The 25153-nt window shown below is 34.6% G+C and overlaps 2 protein-coding genes across 2 annotated transcripts; both read left to right on the forward strand.

The window, feature by feature from the left end:
- The first annotated feature begins 7973 nt into the window (after nt 1-7973).
- LOC130628906 (uncharacterized) lies at nt 7974-9620 on the forward strand. Its single transcript, XM_057441963.1, has 2 exons — nt 7974-8674; nt 8765-9620. Exons 1-2 carry the CDS (start codon nt 8564-8566, stop codon nt 9272-9274), a joined length of 621 nt encoding a protein of 206 aa, XP_057297946.1. The 5' UTR covers nt 7974-8563; the 3' UTR covers nt 9275-9620.
- A 5076-nt stretch (nt 9621-14696) lies between these two features.
- Nucleotides 14697-15416, forward strand: LOC130628930 (uncharacterized). Its single transcript, XM_057441994.1, has one exon. The coding sequence runs from the start codon at nt 14995-14997 to the stop codon at nt 15241-15243; it is 249 nt and encodes an 82-aa protein (XP_057297977.1). The 5' UTR covers nt 14697-14994; the 3' UTR covers nt 15244-15416.
- The last annotated feature ends 9737 nt before the right edge of the window (nt 15417-25153 follow it).

Genomic DNA, 25153 nt, shown 5'->3' on the forward strand with positions numbered 1-25153 from the left:
GTGAATTGTTTCAAGGGCAAGGGTGATGCATTAGAAAGGGGTAACTATAGAGGTTTGAAGTTGGTTGATCAAGTAATGAAAGTTATTGAAAGAGTGATTGATAAGTTACTTAGAGAAAGAATTGATATAGATAAGAGGCAATTTGGTTTTGTTCCAGGGCGTGGCACTACAGATGCAATATTCTTACTCAGACAGCTTCAGGAAAAGTATTTAGGAAAGAGAAAGAATCTCTATTATGCCTTTGTAGATTTAGAGAAAGCTTTTGATAGAGTGCCACGTAAAGTTATTTGGTGGGCTATGAGAAAATTAGGTGTGGATGAGTGGCTAGTTACGATGGTTCAGTCTATGTACAGCAATGCTAGAAGTCGTGTCAGGATTAACGATTCACTTAGTGATGAATTTAGTGTAAATGTTGGTGTACATCAGGGTTCTGTACTTAGTCCTTTGTTGTTTATTCTAGTCTTAGAAGCGCTGTCGATGGAGTTCAGAACAGGTTGTCCATGGGAGTTATTGTATGCAGATGATTTGGTTCTCATAGCAGAGTTGATGGAAGAATTAGTTGAAAAGTTTGAGAACTGGAAGAAAGGACTAGAAGAGAAAGGGCTGAAGGTAAACACAGCAAAGTCTAAAGTCATGGTAAGTAGCATTGCAGCCAAGTGTGACCTTGTAGTTGGAAAGTGGCCTTGTGGAGTTTGCAGGAAAGGGGTTGGTAGTAACTCAATTTTTTGTCAGACTTGCAAGCATTGGGTACATAAGAAGTGCAGTAGTATTAGTGGAAGGTTAAGAGCTGGCATACAGTTTGTATGCAAGCGTTGCAAAGGTGAGATTATAGAGAATGAAGTATTTCCAGCTTTAATGATGTACAACAGTGGCTCGTTAGAGATAGTCAAGAACTTCTGTTACTTAGGTGATATGTTGGGCAGTGAAGGGGGTGTTGGAAGAAGTGTTACTTGCAGGATAGGTTCTGCTTGAAAAAAGTTTAGAGAGTTACTTCCTTTATTGACTAGCAGAGTCCTGTCAATTGAGGTAAAAGGTAGGTTGTATGAGGCCTGTGTAAGAAGTGTTATGTTGTACGGTAGTGAGACATGGGCAGTAAAGCAGGAAGATCTTGACCGTTTAGAAAGGAATGATATGAGAATGGTTAGGTGGATGTGTAAGGCCAGTCTGAGAGACAGAAAGAGTTCAGATGAGCTAAGAAGCAGGCTAAGTCTCCGTAGAATTAAAGATGTTATCCAGATAAGAAGATTGAATTGGCTGGGGCACTTGGAAAGAATGGAGGAGGATAATTGGGTAAGAAAGTGTAGAGACTTGATAGTTCCTGGGGCAAAGCCCAGAGGCAGACCGAGAAAGACTTGGTAGGAGGTTATAAGGACAGACTTGATAGAGAGGAAGTTGAGTTTAGATCTAACACAGTCTAGATCAGATTGGAAGAGGGTCATTAATATACCCCGTCCAACCCATGCTAGCATGGAAAACGGACGTTAAGCCGAGAATGATGATGATGATGATGAATCAATTTCATTGTAGCGCGCTCTCAAAATGAGCCCTAAAAGAAAGTCAGCCTTTAGCAAAATAATGGCTATAAATATTTCATAAGTTATTAAATGTTTCAATCTAAATATTTAATCATTACGGTTCATGACATTTCTTTACATTTCGGGGATCGTGTGCGCGGGGTTGATGATGGATTACAGGGCTACGTTACGGTAATCCCCTAAAAATGAGTTACTAAAATGGGAGAACAAAAGCGCGAATGGTCTTAAAAAGATCCTGAATCCAAACGTAGATCTTGATAAACGTAGGTCTCTTTTGATGTGTTTCTTTGTGAACTAAAGAATCTCAGTATAGTAGTCTCACAGGCTCTTTATAGGAGAACAGAGGTTTCTATTTTCACATGTATGTTATCAATTTATTATGTATAAATATGCCTCAGGGTAACATATCAAAGTTTCCAATAATCTGTTAGGTTTACTGAATTTTGTTTAATCTGACCTACATACTAACTATGAGTATAGCCTAACGCAACTATGACATCATAACCATTGAAATTTTAAATTGCTTCTAGTCAACATTAGAGTAAAAATAAATAATAATAACATGTCTGTCATGTCACATCATACTTCATTTTAAGTGAAGAAAATAAAAAAAAAAAGTTTGACCTTTGTTTCTCATTACTGCGAACATTTATGTCTGTTTTATAAAATAATGTTTTATTTGAGTAAAAAATTTTGGAATGAATTTCTCTACAAATTGTCATTTTGCTCGTTATTCAGCAAATTATAAAGTGTAACCTTTTTGGAGTATGGCATTGAAAAATAGGTGCAAATTACACTCGTTTTTCCGTAGTATATTTCGTGCATATTAGCCAATCACAGAAAAACTTAACCACGTAAGAATATAAAAACCATTTCCGTTAAGGTGGATTTCCACTTAAAATCAAACAAATCGAAAAGGAGCAATAAAAATACTGAAATTTGATTAGATATCTGCTAATTATTTTGTTTCAAAATTTTTTGTTCTTGAAAGTTGACTGGCTTTAAACCTTTCTGCTTTCTTAGCATTGAAATAAGCCACTCGGCCGCTATTCCTTTGCAGGCTTAATTTTGTTTTAAAAAGATTTAATCTTTGACGTCAGTTAACTAGAGAATTGATATTAAAACTGGCTGAACTGACTTGAACAACGCTCAATCAATAGTCATGTCTATGCCAAACCTACAATCTTGGGCGGCGTTTCTGGTTATAAAACATGGTGGAGGTAGGACCAGCTCATACATGTTGTCAACATTTCTGAAAGTACGGAGAGAAAAAGATATTTTTATATTCCCATTTTTTGCTAAAATTGACCCAGTTCCAAGTCATTCAACGTACAAAACGCCTCAGATTATTCTGGAGCCTGTTAACAATCCTGTTGATAACTCCAGCATTCATTATATCAAATCACTTTCTCCAGTCTCTTGAACTTTCGTTAATACTTCATAGAGAAAGACATAAACAGAAAAATAACTGATACAAATATAATCTGATTTCTAACATATATACATTGTGCTTTTAAGCAATGTTAGCAGAGCTACATATCAGTCCAGAACCTTTAGGACTATGAAATATTTCTGCCAATTAATTGTAAAAAATGTTTAGTAGAATAAAAAAGTAATAAACCTATGTAAATAAGCAAAATAGAAAGAAAACAAAGCACTCAACACTACCAAAACAAAAGTAAGTACAAATAAAAAAGATATCGTTCTAAATTTTAAACACTTTCTGGACAAAGTAGTGATTTTATATATGTTTTTTTTACTTTTCGACCAATAACAGCCTTGAAAAATTGTGCACTTAATAAAGTTCAGCATAATTAACGTAATATATATACACAAAAAGTTATTAAACAAAACAAAGATGCACGACATTTCATATTTTGTTACCACTTGCTATTTTAATATTACGCAGTAAAAGAAAGGAGGTAATTCAGCACGTCTTTTAACTCATTTTCTTTTCCGCTTCCCTTCCACCCTCTCATTAGCGCTCAGGCTGTCAAATAGTATAACGCTTTCTAAACGTAAGTGTAATACAGCTAGTTATTTATATACTAGTTTATACTTCATGCATCTTTAGCACAAAGTGTAGATTATGAACGATTAGTTAGTGCAACACCCCAGTTCTATAAAACATCGCCTAAAAATTTTCTAACTATTTCGTCGGAATTTTTTTATACGCCGGTTTTTACAACGGGAAATGTAATTGTTTTGTTATAAATTGGTGTATTGGTATTTTTTTGTTTCATTTAAAATGTTTTATCTGCAACATTTTTTAAAAAATTAGGGTGATAAGAATGCACGAAAAAAACGTCGATATTTCGACTAACAAGAACACTGTCAAGGAATATTAGAGCCAGTATTAAACACTGCAGGACCTCTGAGGCAAGTTATATATATCCTAACATGGGGAGCAATGATTGGTGCATATTATAGTATCAGGATACGAAATTGAAGGAATCCCGCAACCCCCCTTGCCTCTGCATTCCACCACGCCACACGCAGATCGATGTTAAAAATTCCCAATTAGAAATACTGTCGTCCCAAAGTTTACAAAATTAAAGATAATCTTAAAAGCTCAAAAATAAACAACTTAGCTTTGGTCTAATTTAGGTAACACAGTAGTGTTCATCTTATTGGCGTATAGATATTTGAAAATATAAAAAATCAAACAAAAACAATAGGGATAATACTAATAATTTGTCAAATTACAGAGTACCACTGTTTATTCAACATGCTGTCGTCGAGTGTTTAAAGTAGCCTCTTTGCAACGGTTGTTGGTTTTCGACTAGTGACTTACACGAAAGTCAAGCTAGTTGCGGGGGAAAGTGTATGATCACTGAGGACAAAAAAAACAAACTTAAATCATCTTAAATATCACACTGAACATCCAAATATAACTACAAATGACAGGAAAGTTTCATATATAGTTTTATTACCCAGGTAAAAGGGCGGCATGTCATTGGTTACAACTTACGGCATAGCGGGCAATAGCAACCGTGTTTAAAGTTTTAATAATCCATATAACTACGTCATTAACCCTATAATAACTGTTTATGAGGGCAATACCGGAGAATATTGACCGACGTCAAAGTATTGCCCAAGCTTGCGAAGGCAGTACGCGACAATAGCAACCATTCAATATTCGAAGGTATTGCCCGAAATAAACAGTTATTATATGGATTATTAGCGACAAAAGTATAACATTATAAGCAAGATGTAGAAATCATGTCTTTATAGAAACTATTCCCATATGGAACGTACATTCGAAGTAAAAATATATTTTTTTTAAATCGAATATCGTGTAAACATTACAGGTTTCATTGTGTAGCTACAACATAAAATTCTTTAAAAGATAAAAGTAAGTTTTACTTCTGTTTCGCTTTTTTGTTTACCGTTTTTCGTGTTTATTTACATTTAATGCTACCATATTTAAATTTTAAATATGGTTGCTATGGTAGCGGGCAATACCATGGAATATTGTCCGCTATGACGTAAGTTCTAACCAATGACATTGGGCGATTTTTGGAAATATTGATGCCGCCCTTTTACCGGGTAATAATTTCAAATATCCCAGTTAACACGGACTATTATTACAACTTCATGGTTTTCTCTACGACTGCGAGATATACTAGGGACCTTACACAACTGAAGTATTTTAGTCAATATATATTTTCTTTCAAAATTATCACATTCTCATAATTTTTTAAGAAAAAGGAATTTCAGCAGAGGTAAATTACTCACTTCTTTTTCCGCTATAGCCGCCTAAAACAAAATTAACTTTAGTAGCTAGTAGCATACTAAAAAAAAAGACGGATGTGGCCTCCTTTTACAACCATATATACGCCAATTCTGGAGGCATTTTAGAGGATTACTTAAAGTTTTAATTTGCTAGTAAATATACACATTACACACTCAGAAAGAAATAATAAATCGTGAATTTAAACCCTAGAAAAACAAAACAAAACAAGGAAGAGCCAACAAGGCACTCGCTAACTACCTATCAATTTTCTTTAATTTTGGAACCTTGATTATCAGAAAAAATTATTTATGTTAAAATATTCATGTAAAGTATAGGTTAGAGTACGTTTGTTAAGAACTGCACGCAAAAAGATTTTTTAAAAGAGAACCTAATGGGTTCTTGTTGACGAGGTAATTGGGAAACCGAGTAAAGGGTGTTTGAAGAAGGTTTGTATAAATCTGTTGCTTGGAGCCAGCTGAATCACAACTATTGGATGTATGTTAGCTAGGTTAATTCAAAATCAAACAAATATCCCTTTTGGTTTCTATAGCTAGGTAGCCGAAATATTATAATTATTACAGTTGAAATTTGTATATTAGCGAAAAAGCATTCTCGTAACTGTTTTCCACCTGTTAGTAGCAAGCAGCATTTATATAATAAGTAGACCCTCTCCTTTATGTAGATTTTTTTTGCTACAGTACAGTCCATATGTAATTGTATGCGTACACTCAAGTTTCACACCTTTTTCTCGGAGGAGGGAGTTGTTTATCTTTTATTCTTATTAATTATCTTGCGAGTCTTGTAAGTCATAACTTGCGCCTAATAAATAAAAGATTCTTGAAGAAAAAATGTCTTATTATAACTGCGCGTAACTATTGTTAAATAGTGTGAACATAATTATTCCCGATAGCATAATTGTAAATGTTATCAACTCTAACCAATGTGACGCGGCGAGCCACTGTTTGATAGTTTTATTAAATAAAAGATTTGCATGGAAACTAAATAGACAGCGAGAAGCATTGTTGGTTGCAAGCATTGCTTAAAGCTTTCAAGAGATAAAAATAATTATGTTATATATATATAAAATTTAATAATATTTTGTTGTAAAAACTAAAGTCTTATTTTAAGAAAGTTATATATCTTGCAAGATTGTTCAGTCTACAACGTCAAGAGTTTTCTAAAAATTTATTTTTTTAATGGAAATAAATAACTTGAAATGTTTCTGTAAAAATAAATCTACTTTGTTGGTATAGGTTTTGCACGCTAGAAAAACCAAGACAATGTTTTAACAAATATCTTTTTTGTTATATACAAAAGGCTAGCGCACCCTTTGTAAATCTCATAAGAGAATTTTGTTATTTTTCATGTAATTTCATCACGCTTTATTTGTTGTGCGTGAATCTATTGTTTAAAGTTATGCAATTTAGTATTTATATAAAAAAAACTACAAGAATAAACAGGCTATGAAAAGTATTTTCAAAATAAAACCATTCAAAAAACTATAAAATACATAAAGATTTAAAAATGATTTAATGTTCAGACGCTTTTTCTCCCGCTGTACGACGATTGGTAAAACTTTAAATACATGATCAATATATTTATTACATTTTGCAATGCATGCAGTATTGACTTAGTATCTTTTTATTCTTACCAGAACAAAATTTCCCCACAACGAGCGTTTCCACATTTTAATCGCGTCAAAAGTTATCAAGACCGTCAAAAGTTAGATTTTTCTTTCTTTAGTATTGAAATTTAAATTGTTTTCGAAATCTTATCGTGAAGGGAAAGGTCCCGAACGTAGGATTTTCCCGTTTGCGTTGTTAAACTTTGCTTTTTATCAGAAGAACTTTTAAAAGTTTTGCATGTTAAAAAATAAGCTTTGATGATAAAGAAATATTACTAAAAGTTTTAAAAAATGGCAGCATTAGTTTCTTTTTTAAATATTTAGACTATTGGATTTGTTTTTTAAAAGAGATTGTGTTTTTAAAATATATTGAGATTAAAATCGTTTTACTTATGAGGTAATCGTTACGCATTTATATTCATTACGCATTTTTAAGTTTGTTAATTTCGCAACTAAAACAAGGTTTAAAATAAAATTAAAGAATGAAAAAACTAACTGAAATGATTCCTCCGCTATATTAACCAATTAAATTATTCCATACAACGACTCTTCCAGAGAAATCTTGATGTTTCCAACACCACTCCAAAAAAGTCCAATATCAACTTTCCGAATCACTTCACTAACTTTCCTCTACCATTTTTGTTAGCACGGTCCACTGGTAAAAAACTGTGTTAAATTACAGACCCGAACCTCGTCCATTGATTCTCGGAGGCCTTTTTATGTAAAAATCACGCCCGGGGCAAAAGAACGATGCGCAATGATTAAATCAAGAAATCATTGGGCATAATATTATCATTACGCACAAAGCAAAGTTAGAGAGACTACTAGAAATCTTGTTTAACGTCTTTAGTTAAGAACTTTATGCCTTGTTATAATTGCCAGGAAGGGGTAAACATTCCTTATATGGTATTTTGTGAAGGTCTTTGGCGCCAATTGGTCAATAGTTCAACAAGACAAGATTCTAGTAACAAACTCTTTTGCAGATCAATTCGTACTGGGAGAAGGTAGAATTTTGTTTTGCTATGTTTGTTTTTAATTTCTAAACACTTGTTTTACCACATTCTTGGATGAGAGACCACAGTGAGTATTTTTGGGAATGTATACTGTGTTTTATCGTGTTTATAGTTTGTCTAGACGGCTTAACAATGAAAACAAAAAAACGTGTATCAAAGAGTGGTCGAAGAAAAAAGCAGGGTAGCAGAAAAGTTGCGAAGAAAGTTGTGGACGCGTGGACAGAAGAGCACCTCCAGGAAGCGCTTCAAGAGTTCGATTCTATGCTGAATGCATCAGTCAGAGGCATAGCAAAACGTCATGGTATCAACGAATCTACGCTGCGATTTCGTTTAAAAAAAGGCCAGGAAGGAGCCAAATTAGGAAAGTCTGGTCGGAAATGTGTTTTCGATGCAGAAACGGAGGCCCGGCTAGCTAAGTGCATTGGTGTTGTATGTAACCTTGGTTTTAGTCCTACGTTGGATGAAATTTTGGTAAGCTAATAGCTGTTTTTGTAAGGGTTTAAAACTGAATGTTGGAAATTCTGTCACTATTTATATTTGTATCATCATTTAATTTATTATTTAGGATCTTGTTGCCGAATACATCAAAGGCACAGGGACGATTTCACTCCAGTTTAAAAATGGAAGGCCTGGTTTGGTGTGGATAAAGAGCTTTATGAAAAGAAACGGACTGAGTCACAAGAAGGCTGAGATGATTAGTACTGCCCGTAAAGCAAACACATCCAATCCATTTATAATTTTTGATTTCTACGATCAATTGGAACAGGTAATATATGCGTCATTGACGATACGCTTTTATAGGAAACAGCGTTTATAATTTGACCGTGCATGATGTATAGTAAAATGATATTTTTAGATGTTCGAGAAATACCCTAATCTGGATGCACAACGGATCTGGAACTGTGACGAAAGTTCTTTCCCAACTGATCCATCAAAAGGGAAAGTTGTCTCTGTGAAGGGACAGCGTGCCCTTAAATTACGGTATGGCGCTGGGAGAGAAAACATCACTGTACTCGGTGTTTGTAATGCAGCTGGAGTGGCACTTGACCCTCTTATTATAATCACTGGAAAAAATATGCAAAGTACGTGGTACGGGGACAAGGCTCTACCCAACACGTTTTACGCCAAGTCTGAAAACGGTTGGATGGACACGGAAGTTTTTTCCACGTGGTTCGCCAAATTCACTGAGGACGTAACAGAAAGACCATTGTTACTGGTGTTTGATGGGCACCTTACCCATATCAGCATATCTGTCATTAAAAAAGCATTGGAAGACGATATAATTATAATGAAATTCCCTCCACATGTTACGGATGTCATGCAACCCCTAGATGTTGCATGTTTTGGACCCTTAAAACGTGCTTGAGAGAAGCGCCTCCATTTACGCGTGACAACACATGGTGCTAAAAGCCAATTGACAAAGTCTGAGTTTGTCAATGAACTCTGTTCCATTTGGAAAGATGGCATGAAAAAAGAAAGCGTTATCAATGGATTTAGGAGTACTGGAATATGGCCAATTGACAAAACCATGTATCCAAAGGAACGCTTGGACCCAAGATTGTTAGCGAAATATTATACGTGGAAACAAAGTGGTAAAGCTCTTGACTGGTCTAAATTGTCAGACGGGTACGTTATTTTCTTTTGTGACTGATAAAAATGGCTAAACCTGTTGAATAATCATCTTAACTGAACATTTTTGTACTTTCGGACAAATCGATGAAGCTGCGGGTCTTGCGCAAAATCAAGTCTCGACATCATTACCACTGCCCGAATTGCAAAACCAAGCAGAATCTCCTTTATCAATATCTAATACCACACCTACAACCACCCCTAATGTAAATATAACTCAATCATCTCTGCCAGGCGGAAGTCGTGATGAAACTAATGAGATAAATATCTTGTTAAAGCGGCTTGGACCATATCCATATACAGCACCTACAGGCTTCTGCTGGATTCCAAATGGTTGGAAGTTGTCACCAATTAACCAGTCCACCCCAAAATCGACTGAGGTATTTGAAGAGCTGTTCCTCGATAAAGTAAAAGGTTCAGTAGATCAGCCTAAGAAAAGAAGACAAAAGTTAGATCTTCGCGGAAAGGTAAAATATTATTTAAGAATAAGTACATTAATGATTTTGCATTTCACATTAAAAATAACTAATTGATTGTCCATGTTGTAGGTTATTACGCAGAAAGAGCTGCTAGAAGAGCTTGAACGAAAAGCCCGAGAGAGAGAAGAAAGGGAAGGAAAGGCGTTGCTAAGAAAAGAAGAAAGAGAAAGGAAGAAACAACAAATTGCAATTGCGAGCAAAAAGGGAAAGCAGAAAATTACAATAAACAAGGAAGACGACAGCGATACCGATGAGATTACCTCGAGCGAAGAAGAAGATGAAGAAGAGGAAGAAGAGGAAGGAGAAAGAGAGGAAAGCGAAGAGGACGTTGTCCAGGATGAATCAACAGATACACTGTTGTCAATGGAAAAAACGTGGAAGTTTTTAAATTCGCCAACAAAAGAATGCGATGTGGTTGGTAAATGGTACGCATGCATTTACGACACCAAGAGAGGTCCTAGTTTGTACATAGGAAAAGCCCTCACGCGATTTTTGTATGATGAAAACGGTGTTGCTGCAGGATTAGAGATAGAATGTCTGCAAAAAAAGTTGGGGACAGCTGACAACATCCTTCGGGAAATAAAAAAAACAAGCGAGTTCGGAACAGCTGTAGGGGAAGATATCGACACCTTCGCTGTCCAAAATGTTATCTGTGGGCCGTTAACTGCAACTTTTTTTGGGTGGTGACAAATGGGAGTTCCCACAGTATCCTCAAGTTCGAGAATTATTCGAAAGGATAAAAAAAAAGAACAGAGACGCAATGCATGTTTCGGAAAGATGCAAATGGGAGAGAAATTTAAATGAAATGTAGTTGTTGTATAACTGCCGGTATTTTCCCTGTTTAAAATAAAAGCCGAAGTTTCAAGGTCATTTTCGCCACACTACACGTTGTATTGTTTCAATTCCCTGTTATATTTTATTAGTTATTTCCATTGCACCTCTTTGAAATTATTGACGGTTGTAGTTCTAATATTCAAAAAGATAAAAAAGGCACAAATAGACTAATCCAGACTACACCGCTACGTAAATAGCGTGCGTAACCATTAGATCTTAGGTGCGTAACAAACTATTTTATTAATTGCGCAGGGTGTTATAATCATTACGCACCTGCGTAAAAAATATAAAAAAATGCGTAATGATTAGAGTTTTTTCGATCTAATCATTACGCATTGTTTTATGTGAAAAAGTGCATGATAGCGCTTCCATATGGTCCTCATATTTGGTGAATATGTTACAGGAAACTAATTTTGCATGAATAAAACAAAAGAACTGCGTAACGATTAGAACAGCGACCGTAGTTCATGATTATTTAAAAAGTGGCTAACGGTTACCTCATCTGACTAGTTTTGTTGTGAAAAAAAATAAAAATTTAATGGCCTTCGCGTTTAATTTTTTCCCATGCAGAGTATTGGTTATAAACAATGTTTCTTGCTATGCTTTTGTTTTTAACACGAAGCAATTATTTGTGCGTGATTTAAAAGGAACTCGCTATCCTATTGTGTTTTTGAATGAAAGCAATTATTTTTGCAAGTTGAGCGTACGCGTACGCGTACATCTGGACTGTACTGTTTATGTCTTGTACATAGTCTTTGTATTAACCCTATTCGGTCCGGGGGGGGGGGGAGGATTCCGCCCCCCTGACGGTTTTTTTTAATAACTCCTGATTGCTTTGTTATATGGCTATGATACTTACTGAGTTTCAACAATTATCTATTAGACACCTGCATGCTAATTTTTTAGGTCCCATACCTTTCAGAGGCTTTGATATTGGCCATTACTCGAAACTACCCCTAAAAATCTCTATGAAATCCTTATAATGGCGAAAATATAATAACTCCTGTTAGGATTATCCTTAGAACTTGAAACTTGCAACACAACTTTGTTTCATCAAGAAGAATCATTTTGAATAATTTGAACACGTGACTAATCCGATTTCCCGATTTTGTCAGATTTTACCCGAAAATCGGAAAAAAACGGATTTTCAGGCAATTTTTGGCAATTTTTCATCCGATCCATGTAAAAACCGGAAGATATGTTAAATAACTTTTATTTAGCTTTCAGAAACTTCAAACAGAATGTAAAAATTCGCTATAGAACAAAAGTAATTATATTTTAAGCAGATAGTGGCATTTTTAACAATTTTCAAGCTTTTGATGACGTCACAGAAAATGTGCTGACGCAAGCAAATTTTTTTTGGCGCCATTTTGTTCCTTTTATGACGTACTATAAGTGTGCCAAGTTTGATTCAATTTGAACAACCCTATGAAAAGTTATTGAGGGGGGGGCGGAATCCGCCCCCCCCCCCCCCGGTCATAGTATGTTCGAAAAACCCCGGACCAAATAGGGTTAACAATGTTTTTTAGAGCGTTAGAGACTTTTTTTTAAAAAAAATATCGAACTGCTTTGTTGCAAACCATTGATTATATATTTTAGGTTATGGTGTTGTTGCAAAAGAGAAGATTCTTCAAGGACAGTTCATACTTGAATATCGGGGTGTATTGAAAAAAAAAGATGTTAAAGAGGACAATTCCAATTCCTGCTATGTGTACCATTTCAAGCATAATATTCAATATTTCCTATTGGTAAGATATATTTTGAGCTCCAGCATTGATTCTGATTATGCGTGCAAGTACAAAACCATAGCTGTGGTTTAGTGGGTTAGGGGAAACCCTGCATTACTGTGAAACTTTCAATTCACTTATAAATTTAGAAGAGTCAAATGAAACTTAGAAAGGTTTTTTTTACGGTGCCTGTGGGGACGTCCTTTAGGGAGTCATTAAGAGTACATTAAAGGAGTCAAAATGGGTGCTTAAATAATTTCTTTTAAGTTGTTTTGCGTAACGATTTGAGTATGTTTGGCCATCACAAATGAAAAAAATATTTGCCTAATGAATAGGAAATCTTGTGGTTTGGTTTGTATATGTTGAGGAGGACCGTGTTTTCACTTTTCATTGGTTCATTGAAATGTCCTCACTTTAAGGGGTATTATTTTCGTTACCCGTCAAATTTTATTCTTGGTCGTACTTCCCATTCCTCATGCAATGACCTCGTCATTATGGAATTATTGATTAAGCCGTCCTGGGTTGATTGTGTTATCTTAAATTGAGATAATAGCATATTATAGTGTCTTTTGACCTTGGACCTCTCGTGGTTTGAAGTTTGCAGAGGACCTTGTTTTCACTTTTCATTGGTTTATTGAAATGTCCTTACTTTTAGGGGAATTATTGTGCACTTGTCCTCGCTTTAGGCAAGTTTTATTCTTAGTGTTTCACTCCCCATTCCTTATGCAATGTCCTCGCTATTATGAGATTATTGATGATCTTGTTAATAATAATGCTACACTAGCTGTTTCCCGTGGAAAAATCCGCTGTATTTCTCATTTAATCGATGTAATAGATGCACGTCCATCAAAAGTCAAACAATACAACAGTGCGAATCTTACAATCTGCATTATCATATAAATGACCAAAAAAATTGAAAATATGTCCAACAACTGCAGTATATATGTGACATTTAAAATCTAGATCTACTAAAATTACTTGCAGAATTCCCGTGGAAGAATCCACTGAATCTTTCATTAAACCGATGTAAGGCATACCAAACAAAAACATACAGCACAGTAATTTAAATTTTCAAAACTAACTCGTACATTTCAGCCTCGACCCGGCTCTTCGTCTCTTTTATAACGGGATGGCAAAAAGAGAAAGCTCTGGGAGCGAGGTTGCTCACAATCTGAATTATTCTATGTTGATAAATGTGGAACAAAAAAAAAATTGAAAATGTACGTAAAAGCAGAATACAATAAAACTATATACTTGCTTTGCCATTCCAGAAGTACACCAGAGAAAGAAAGGATACCAAATATTAAAAAAAATATATAATGCCTTAATAAAGAAATCCTGCTATAAGTTAATCAATTTTGTGCGTCATACAAATGTTTATATTTAAAACAAACAATTAAGCTTAGACATATTCTTAGGATATTCTAAACTTCTGACCCATTTTTCAGAGTATATTTTGCAAAATAAGGGCTTAAAGAAAATATTTTCAGGCTCAAGACACAACAAGAAACTTAATATTTAAGGGAAAATTTAGTTCTGAAAGAAACGGCTAAAAATCGTTATACACCCAAATTCATTTCTTTACTAAATAATCTAAACAACACACCTGCTTTACTTTCGCTTCTCAGTAGGTAGCTAGTTTGCTAGCGTTCTCTCAATAAAACTGCAATCAGTTTTTTACTTCGAATACTAAACTTTGCTTCATCCCAAAGAGAACGAATAGAAAATGTATAATTGACTGATACATTTCCAATCAGTTCTCTTTGTGATGTTAAATCATCCTACGTTAGAAATATATCTAACTATCAACACCAACTTCGTTCGACAACAACAGTTTTTTTTTTTATTTCAGATTCGAATTACATTCATAGTCGAATTCGATATATTTTCTATAAAAGGAAGCAACCTCGGTCTCCCACACAAAAATGATGTTTAAGCTAACCTTAAGACGAGTAAGCATTGGCATGCCTTGTTTGAAATAACTTTTTTCAGGATTACTTCAAAAAAGAGACAACCTTCTTCCTTTCGGCTTCCTTTTTCAGTTGATAAACAACTTGTTTCCGTGGGGTACGGCACATTGTAAACCAGAGGTAAGATTAAATAGTAACCCCCTGACTTGCGTTTTTTTAACTTGTAAATTTTAGCGTAACGCCACGCTTTCGGGACACAATGCATGAGCCATAAGAAAGTGACCCGTAATTTTTTGTCCTTGGCCTCACCGTGCGCACACACACAAGGCGTATTAGTATATTGATACACCTCAATGCTTTCTTTTTTTTAAATTGAAAGATTACATAGAAGCGCCTAACTGTTTGCCGCATGAAGATATTAAATCATCTTTGACAGCATTCGAAATAAAGTTATGCCAGAGTTTGAAACGTGTGGAGTTGAGAGGAAAACGTGGACGAAAGGTCCCTATGATATTGACAAAATCGAATGAAAAGGCAATTGCACTGCTTAACAAAACAAGAGGTGAAGTGGGTATTTCTGAAGAAAATCCTTATGTATTTAGTGTACCGACCACCGACTTGGAAGAACGGGAACTGGAAATGCTGGCTTCTTACATGGGGCATGACATTAAAGTTCATCGAGAGTATTATAGATTGCCAGAAGATACCTTGCAGTTGGCGAAATGCGGAAAATCAGTTAATTTCCTTGGTCCATAAGGACTTATGGACCAAGGAAAATTAACTGATTTTGCTGGCAAGAGTTTAAAAGACGTTGAGATCGATTTGGGTAAGTTTTCGATCCTTTATCTCTTCCAGGATTGTAGGGTAACAATGTATGATAGCCAACTACATAGACCGACCTGTATTAATAATATATAACAGATGTTGACGTTCACTTCCATAACTTTCTAACATTAAAAAAAAGCACAAAAAGCATTCTGCATTCTTTATTGTACATATGAAAGTATTCTCTTCATACCACAATTTTTTAGAAATCGATGACAATGAATTAGTGCAAGACGACGAGGATAGTAAAGAAGAAGTGAACGGAGAAGAAGAAGAAGAAGAAGAGGAACAAGACGAAGCTGCAATCACCACTAAAAATGGTATGTCATTAGAATGAAAAAAAAAAATCAATTTACTGTAGATGTCTGGACATCACGTTTGCTCCTGAAGGCACTTTATGCAGTTTCTAATTCGCGTGTGGGTAGTGATCAATTTAGGTGGCGTATTGGACATTAACTGATATTTTCTCAACGCGCATAGTTATAGTGCGGGATAAACTACTGCTGTGTCTTAGTACCATTTTATGAAATGGATTTGAGGGAATCCGTGATAGTGCATCAGTGGATTTTTTTTGTCATATTGATCGCTTTGAAGTCTTGCTTTCAAACTACCAAGGTGAAGTATTTGTCCAAAGATATAATTTTAAGAATCAGGGTAAAATTTAGAAAAAATGAATTCTTATCTTGTGGTTGTTTAAATGTAAACCTGTTCCTGAGCACTAACATTGTAGTGAATTTGTTTTATAGTATTCGATAGTATTCGAACCAAGGGCACAGAAAAAAAGACGGGTCGAAGAAAATTTAATAAAGAACAACAAGAACAAATACAAAAACACATGAAAACGTTTTTGAATCTTGGAAAAACTCCTGGGAAACAAGCATGTGAAGATTGCATGTTGAAGAGTGGCTCGATTTTTAAAAACAGTACATGGAAAGATATCAATTTTTTTTGTATATAATAAGAACATCTCTAACTCTCGGATAAAGAAAATATAGTTTCTCCAGATATTGATTGAGAGTCAGGGTTAAATTCAAAAAAACAAATTACTTCGATCTTATGCTGATATTTAGTGATGCATTTCGACGCTGGTCAATCCAAAAGTCCACACAAATTTTGAATAAAATAGAACTGCCACATCGCAAATTATTTTTGAGAATCCGAGTAAGTCTCTCGTCCCAATTATTTCATCCTTAAGGTAGGAGAAAGTAGTATTTGAAAAGTCGATATGCTGAGGCCTTGACATGGTAAGATTGCTTTATTATAATCTTAGGTTTTGTTTTGAATTTTTTTCTAAAGTTTTTATTGTCTTCAGAAACTCGCGAGCTCACTGTGTTTCCAAAAATTTATCCATATCGCGTTATTCGTCAAGTCTTATTTTTCTCCATTCTGTTGAAGTTTTGTTTTATCATAATAGGTTAATTTATTTATTTTTTCGATTTATTATCGATCCAATGGGGGTTTAGCAGTGTGCCCAGCACTTCTAAAGTAATAAATACCTTAAAAGAAGTAGTGAGACGGGAATTAATTTTCGCAAAACGGTGTTTTGAAAAAGTTTTTTCGGAGATTTTATAATGCCGGAAGACATATTTTACATACAAATGTGGGTTCTGTATATATTTCGTCATCAGTTTGAGAGAATTTAGTCAGATTTCTTTTGCGACAATTAATTTTCGTGATCAAATATTTCGCGAGAATTTATTTTCGCAAATTCAACGAAAATTCGCGAAAATTTCTTTCAGCGAAAATTACCGCTTTTAAAATAACTTAAAAGATGTGATTTTGGACATTTGTATAATCGTTCAATTTTGTTCCTCTAAACACACAGCCGATAATAAGCTATAGGAACTTGATGAAAAAAACGACTACTCATGTAAAGAACATTCTTAATGATTTAATGATTTAATCTTAATCACCTTAGGTTTAAGCCATGGATCCATTAGAATTATTGGAAACATGGTTGTGTCTGCAGATACCCATATATAACAAAATTATATTTCCTAAAAAATCACACCATGTTTTCCTTATGGACAAAAAGACTATGACTGTTTTATTTCATACGATAGAAATCATTTGGTGTTACCATTTATTGTGAGATAAGTTGCCTACTTAGTTCCCGGAAAATAACCATGAATTTTTAGTACATTTTCCCCGATATCTCTTGAAATTTGTTTTGAAATACTCTAATTGCAAAATCATTCGACAAACTGTCTAGGTATTGATTAAAAACATATTTTCGTCCAGAACGTAGGTTCCTTCATATTTATAGTGTTTCACCTTCACGACTGCATTTTGACACGTCCTCTAGCTTTTGTTAGCAATTTTGTTAATTTAATAGACCTTTATAATATACAAAATAATATTTTAACTTTTTATTGTATAGGTCTTTTTTGTTAGAATACGAAAAAATTTGTTCACACACATTGCATTTTTCCTAGTGCTCCTCACAATGCAACTCTCAGCAAGCCATTAGTGTTACACTCGGTACTCACGTAATTTTCAAGTTTGTATTAAATGAGTGTGATATGCTTTTAGCGAATCGCTATCATTATTTCTCCAATATTCTGAAAAATTGGATTGAGAATGCAACTAGTTCTGAAATTATTAAAATTTCATATATGTCCTCGTTTAGTTGTTCTCAGGAAGTGTCCTCACTTAATTCGGTTTGTGTGTGTGTGTGTGTGTGTGTGTGTGTGTGTGTGTGTGTGTGTGTCAGTCTGTAACAGGCAAAGTGGATGTGTTCATTTTCCTTTGATGTCGTCGAAAAAGTTGTCTGAGAACCTTAATTTTCTGACGTTACGGCGCGACGTCAATAATACTACTTTAATATGAATCTCTTATAATAATAAAAAGTGTATGTGACGGTCATAGTGGATATCCTCATTTTCCTTTAATATCGCCGAAATTTTCTTTGAAGTCGCCGAAAAAATTATGTCTTAAATGTTAAACTTTATGACGTTACGGCGCGACGTCAATAACACTAGTTTAACGTCAATATCCTATATTAAATTAATGAAGCCATTACATGGCACTTAAAATTTGAGGAAAATAACTTGGAAACAAGGTCGTGACGTCAATGATTTTTCACTGCGTGGGTAACTAGCGACCACCTAAGACCAATTTGGGTAATTTTCCCCAACATAGGTCCCCAAATCCGTTTCGGAATAGGCGGGTTGATGACGTCATCAAAAAACCCTAATATCCCTGCAACCATTTGTCAAAGACGCATGGTCCTATACATTTTCTTGATCAGCGTTTCAAGATCTATACGATGAAGGCAACAGGTATACAAATTCCTAAAAAAATTTTTAAGGTTTTGACGGGTTTTTGCTGACGTCAGCAAAATTTTTAATCCCTGATAACTCTCTTTTTATTGACCTTTTGCCTAAGTGGATTTCTCCACGGGCTTTTATAGACTAGTATCCTATATAAAATTAATGAAGCCATTACAGTGCACTTAAAACTTTAGTTGGCAGTAAAGCTTTTTTTTAAGTAGTTTCCATTTTCTGTTGGTAGTGAAGCTTTCAAACGTAAATATGTGGAAGAGAGAGTGAAAAACCGGATTTTAGAAGTGGAAACGTTGTCTAAAATTGGAGAAGCTTATCCGCATGCTGCTTACGCTGTCTTCGTACATGGATATTGAATGGATATGTTTGCAACGACTGGGAGAGATTATTACCCTCTCTTCCAGTTAAATATGGATGATTAGCAATATTTGATCCGTCCAAACGTTGCGTCACTGAGTACAGCAATTCTAGCCTCCTGACAAGTAAAATGGTTGAAAAAGTGAAATGTCAAGACGATATTAATGACGAATTAATAGAGGACGTATTAAAGAAGCGAAAAAATGAAATTAAAACATAAAGAGGAAGACTTGTGAAATGACGTTAACATCAATAAAAAAGTCTTTGACTAACTAAACTAAACTAAAAGTAAGAGCGCTCGAGGCTTCTTTGGGAACTGGTGCTTCGAGTTGGTTGAATGCCTTGCCAATTAGAGAACATGGATTCGTTTTGGATAAACAATCATTTTGGGACAGTTTATTCATATGATACTGCATCCTGCTAAGGCGATTACCATCCAGATGTGTTTGTGGTGTTTCTCTTACAATTAAACACGCGCTATTCTGTCCAAAAGGTTGTCTCATAACATTACGACACAACAAAATCCGAGACTTCACTGCCGAACTACTTCAGGAATGTTTTAAGGACGTGAGAATAGAGCCCGTATTACAGGAAATCGCTGGTGAACAGTTTTCTTCATCAACCATAACTACTGACGAGACACGAGTAGACGTAGCTGCTAGAGGATTTTAGATCAGAGAGCAAATGGCTTTTTTTGATATGAAAGTTTTTAACCCAACGGCCAAAATGCACCTGAACCGTGATCTGAAAGCATGCTACAAAACCAATGAGTCAACTAAAATAAGATCTTATAATGCAAGACTCAATACTGTTGATCAAGGATCATTCACTCCCCTAATCTGCACGTATTTTGGAAGGGTGTCTCGAGAATGTGCTACGTTTTACAGCAAACTGTCTTGTTCGATTGCTGAAAAGCGAAATGAATCAGTGAGTATCACGAAAAATTGGCTGAGAACTGGATAAAGTTTCAATGTGCTAAGATGAAAGCTACTTTGTATTCGTAGATCGAGAGGAGTAAAGTCTGAAGCATCGCTAGTTCGCGACACAGACGTAAACATTGTGCCGTTTGAAAGCAGATTGGTTTGTGAATAAGTTGAACTGTTAAATCATTACCAAGTTGCGTGCAATGTTTACTTTTATATGTTTCTTTGTTATCTTTCCACATATAACGTCTATGTACTTTTGTGTTTTTTGTTGTAGACAGGTTGATGAATAAGAAAATTATACATGATTAAAACAAAAAAACAAAACAAAAAAAACTTAAAACTTTGAGCTCAAATAACTTGGAAACGAGGTGGTAACGTCAATGATTTTCATCGTTTGGGTAACTAGGGACCACTTAGGACCAATTTGGGTAAGTTTCCCAAACCTGGGTCCCCAAATCCGTTTTGGAATGAATGGGTTGATGACGTCATCAAAACCCTTTAAACCCTAATATCTCTGCAAGCGTTTGTCAAAAATACATGGTCCTATACATTTTCAGGATCAGCGTTTCAAGATCTATACGATGAAGGCAACAGGTATACATATTTCTTAAAAATATTTTTTTCGGTTTTGACGGCCCATTGCTGACTTCAGCAAAATATTTAAACCCCAAAATCTGATTAAGCGCTCACCAAAACCACATGATCATATACATATATCTTACATATATACTTATATCTCGTGGAATAAGACGCGGTGAAAAAACGTGTATTTATAAATGTTGTTAATTAACTATATTTCATCCAACTTTAGGAGCATAAGCTTTTGCAAGTTTCAAGTACTTCGAGTCCTACTTATGTTGGAAATTGTGAAGCAATCTCGCAAAAGTTTATTCCTGAGAATAAATTTATAATCATTTCATTTGCATTAAAAGTTCTTTATGTAAGAACTAAAAATTGCGGCAGCAAAAAATTTGTTTGAAAATAAAAATAGTAGAAAATGTTAAAATTTTCATCGAGGTAATCCAATCAAGGAAAACACCCCACATATGGTGGGGTATTTGTCACCACGTGCCAAGACAGGTTCAGAGCTAGCTTCGAGAGCTCTGGGGACAAGAATGGTGAAAAAGGTGATCCGATTAATCTTTAAATATTTATCAGAATCTTTTCAAAAGGACAGGTTAATACTGTGACTAACTTAGTATTACAGTATATTACTGAATACTACAAAGTATTAAAGTGTATTACTGAATACTACAAAGTATTACAGTGTATTACCGAATAATACAAGGTATTACAGTGTATTACTGAATACTACAAGGTATTACAGTATAATACTGAATACTACAAAGTATTATCGTGTATTAATGAATACTACAAGGTGTTACAGTGTATTACTGAATACTACAACGTATTACAGCATATTACCGAATACTACAAGGTATTACAGTGAACTACAAGGTATTACAGTGTATTCCCGAATACTATAAAGCATTACAGTGTCTTACTGAATACTACATAGTATTACAGTGTATTACTGAATACTACAACATATTACAGTGTATTACTGAATACTACAAAGTATTAAAGTGTATTACTGAATACTACAAAGTATTACAGTGTATTACCGAATAATACAAGGTATTACAGTGTATTACTGAATACTACAAGGTGTTACAGTATAATACTGAATACTACAAAGTATTATCGTGTATTAATGAATACTACAAGGTGTTACAGTGTATTACTGAATACTACAACGTATTACAGCATATTACCGAATACTACAAGGTATTACAGTGTATTACTGAATACTACAAGGTACTACAGTGTATTACCAAATACCACAAGGTATTACAGTGTACTACAAAGTAATACAGTGTATTACAGTGTACTACAAAGTATTCAGTGTATTACTGAACACCACATAGTATTACAGTGTATTACTTAATACTACAAGGTATTACAGTGTATTACTGAAAGCTACAAAGTATTACAGTATAATACTGAATACTACAAAGTATTACAGTGTATTACTGAATACTACAAGGTATTACAGTGTATTACCGAATACTACAAGGTATTACAGTGTATTACTGAATACTACAACATATTACAGTGTATTAATGAATACTACAAGGTATTACAGTGTATTACTGAATACTACAACGTATTACAGCATATTACCGAATACTACAAGGTATTACAGTGAACTACAAGGTATTACAGTGTATTCCCGAATACTATAAAGCATTACAGTGTCTTACTAAATACTACATAGTATTACAGTGTATTACTGAATACTACAACATATTACAGTGTATTACTGAATACTACAAAGTATTACAGCATATTACCGAATACTACAAGGTATTACAGTGTATTACTGAATACTACAAGGTACTACAGTGTATTACCAAATACCACAAGGTATTACAGTGTACTACAAAGTAATACAGTGTATTACAGTGTACTACAAAGTATTACAGTGTATTACTGAACACTACATAGTATTACAGTGTATTACTTAAAACTACCAGGTATTACAGTGTATTACTGAAAGCTACAAAGTATTACAGTATAATACTGAATACTACAAAGTATTACAGTGTATTACTGAATACTACAAGGTATTACAGTGTATTACCGAATACTACAAGGTATTACAGTGTATTACTGAATACTACAAGGTATTACAGTGTATTACTAAATGCTACAAGGTATTGCAGTATAGTACTAAATACTACAAGGTATTACAGTGTATTACTGAATACTACAAGATATTACAGTGTATTACTGAATACTACAAGGTATTACAGTGTATTACTGAATACTACAAAGTATTACAGCATATTACCGATTACTACAAGGTATTACAGTGTACTACAAGGTATTACAGTGTATTACCGAATACTACAAGTTATTACAGTGTATTACTGAATACTACAAGGTATTACAGTGTATTACTGAATACTACAAAGTATTACAGCATATTACCGAATACTACAAAGTATTACAGTGTACTACAAGGTATTACAGTGTTTTACTAAATACTACAAGGTACTACAGTGTATTACGGAATACTAAAAGGTATTACAGTGTATTACAGTGTACTACCAGGTATTACAGTGTATTACTGAATACTACAAGGTATTATAGTGTATTTCTGAATATACTACAAAGTAATACAGTGTAAAATACGGGATATTATTACGTACTACACCGTATTACTGTATATTGCAAAGATATTATGCTAGACAGTAGTATGTATACCAGGCAGTATTATGTATTAACAACATTACGATGTTGATAAATTGCTTAACGTCGTGTGTCGGATGCCGTTGTCGTCTTGGGAAGAATGCGACAATGTCGGATAGGACATATTCACAGACTAAATTGATCCTTTCATGAAGTGCTTCCCGGGGTAGCAAACGTGCTCCACAATTTCGCTTTGCTCTCAAAGCTCAATTGCTTCGCAAAAACACGCCGGAAAAAAACGTTGTGCGCATCGGGATAAACTAAAAGCACTATCTTCAATACGCACCATAACATTTACGAAAATAATACTTCTACATCCTAGGAGGTTTGTTAGATCATTATTAACCTTAGAAATCGGTGCGACCACTAACCAAAAGGCTGTAATAAGAAAAGTTACTGCCGATAGCCTAGTTATACGATGGCCCCTATGGCTCACTTCTCTTCTCAATAAAAACACTTCTTTTCTTAGTCAAAACACTTCTCTTCTGTATAACAACACTTCTCTTCTGTACAAGAACACTTCTCTTCTGTATAAAAAACTTCTCTACTTTGATACCCAAAGTTCACTTCCGTTCGAAACACTTCTCTTCCAAGTGCGAAAAAATTCTCTTCCATAAGCTTGAAAATTTCCCAGACTGAATCTGGTCCCTAATATATGAATTTATCCAGATCTTGTTTATGAATAAATGGCACACCCCGGGCCCTGCGCGTTTAAAATAAGATTTTTCGCAGGAAAAACTTTGCGAAATTTCAAGCTATATTCTTATACGGTCCCAGAAGCCTAATACGAGATTGTTTTTTTTTATCTACTTTCCACTAACTTTGAACTTTTATAATTGCGATTCGGCGAAACTAGAACGTTTTGCGGCTTACAATTGACCTCACTTTGTCCGGGAATAAATATTGATTGTGATTTACAAAAACCAAGATATTTTTTTTGTAGCAATAAACATTGTGATGTTTGCTGGGAAAAGAACTCGTGGTTTTCAAAAAACAAGATATATATATTTCTAAAATCCAAGCATTTTACATTGTTACAGGTGTTGTATTACATATATCTTTCTACTGCACAAATCAAGGCAATATAATAATCAACAACTTCATGAGCTGTATCTGTATCTGATCTGGTACAGATAGTTCGCTAAACTCTTCTAGCTCATTAAGATCTAAAGTTTTTTTAAAAAACTCTCAACCGTATATTTCTGGAACAAAGTACAATGAATCAGTCCTTCCGCGGGGAGCAGTAGCACCTTTGCTTGGTGCTAACAGATGTTGATGTTCTATCACTACTGCTAGCATGACTTGTGTTAGTTACACAAGACAACGAAGACCTTGTGGCTGATGGTTTTATCGTAGTTGCTGTCAGGGACGAGCAGGACATTAGATTTTCAAGCTCCTCTTTAACAATTTCACGTACTACAGACTTCATGTTCATGCTTGCTTGACGACGGTTAAAAAAAATATGTCACATGGCGAGGGGACTGGTCCCATGTAATAAACCTCACAAAAGGTTAAAACTACGGACCAATGATGTAAAATTGCGGACCAGATTTTAGAATTCAAGTTGTAAAGAGCCACATGCAGAGAAGTGTAAGTGCAGAAGGGAAGTGTCAAAGTACCGAAGAGAAGTGTCAAAATACAGAAGAGAAATGTTTCGTTATATAGAAGAGAAGTGTTTTTGATTTGGAAGAGAAGTGAGCCATAGGAACCATCGTATAGTTAGGAGATAAATTTTGCCTAATTTGGCTTTCATAGCCTATTTAGGCTATTCAGTTGTCACGTGACGTACATATAAACATCGTTTAAAAATTCTGTGAAGTTTGCCGGTCTTCCGAACCAGTGTTGTTTCTATTAACTATGGTGTAATCAATAATATATACAGCGAGACTTAGTTATTATAGTTTATTTTTTTGTTTTATTTTTTCATTTTAACATTATGTTTTTGCAGAAAACTTTGTAGCTAAGTATCGCCTATAGATAATAGAAACAACATTATTATTTAGATCTACTGGAAACGGC

This window comes from Hydractinia symbiolongicarpus, chromosome 2, assembly GCF_029227915.1.
Source record: "Hydractinia symbiolongicarpus strain clone_291-10 chromosome 2, HSymV2.1, whole genome shotgun sequence".
Taxonomy (NCBI): domain Eukaryota; kingdom Metazoa; phylum Cnidaria; class Hydrozoa; order Anthoathecata; family Hydractiniidae; genus Hydractinia; species Hydractinia symbiolongicarpus.

Coding starts and splice junctions, on each gene's coding strand:
- LOC130628906 (XM_057441963.1), top strand. CDS start 8,564: ATGAAAAGAAACGGACTGAGTCACAAGAAGGCTGAGATGATTAGTACT. Junction 8,675..8,764: donor TCTACGATCAATTGGAACAG/GTAATATATGCG, acceptor TGATATTTTTAG/ATGTTCGAGAAATACCCTAA.
- LOC130628930 (XM_057441994.1), top strand. CDS start 14,995: ATGATATTGACAAAATCGAATGAAAAGGCAATTGCACTGCTTAACAAA.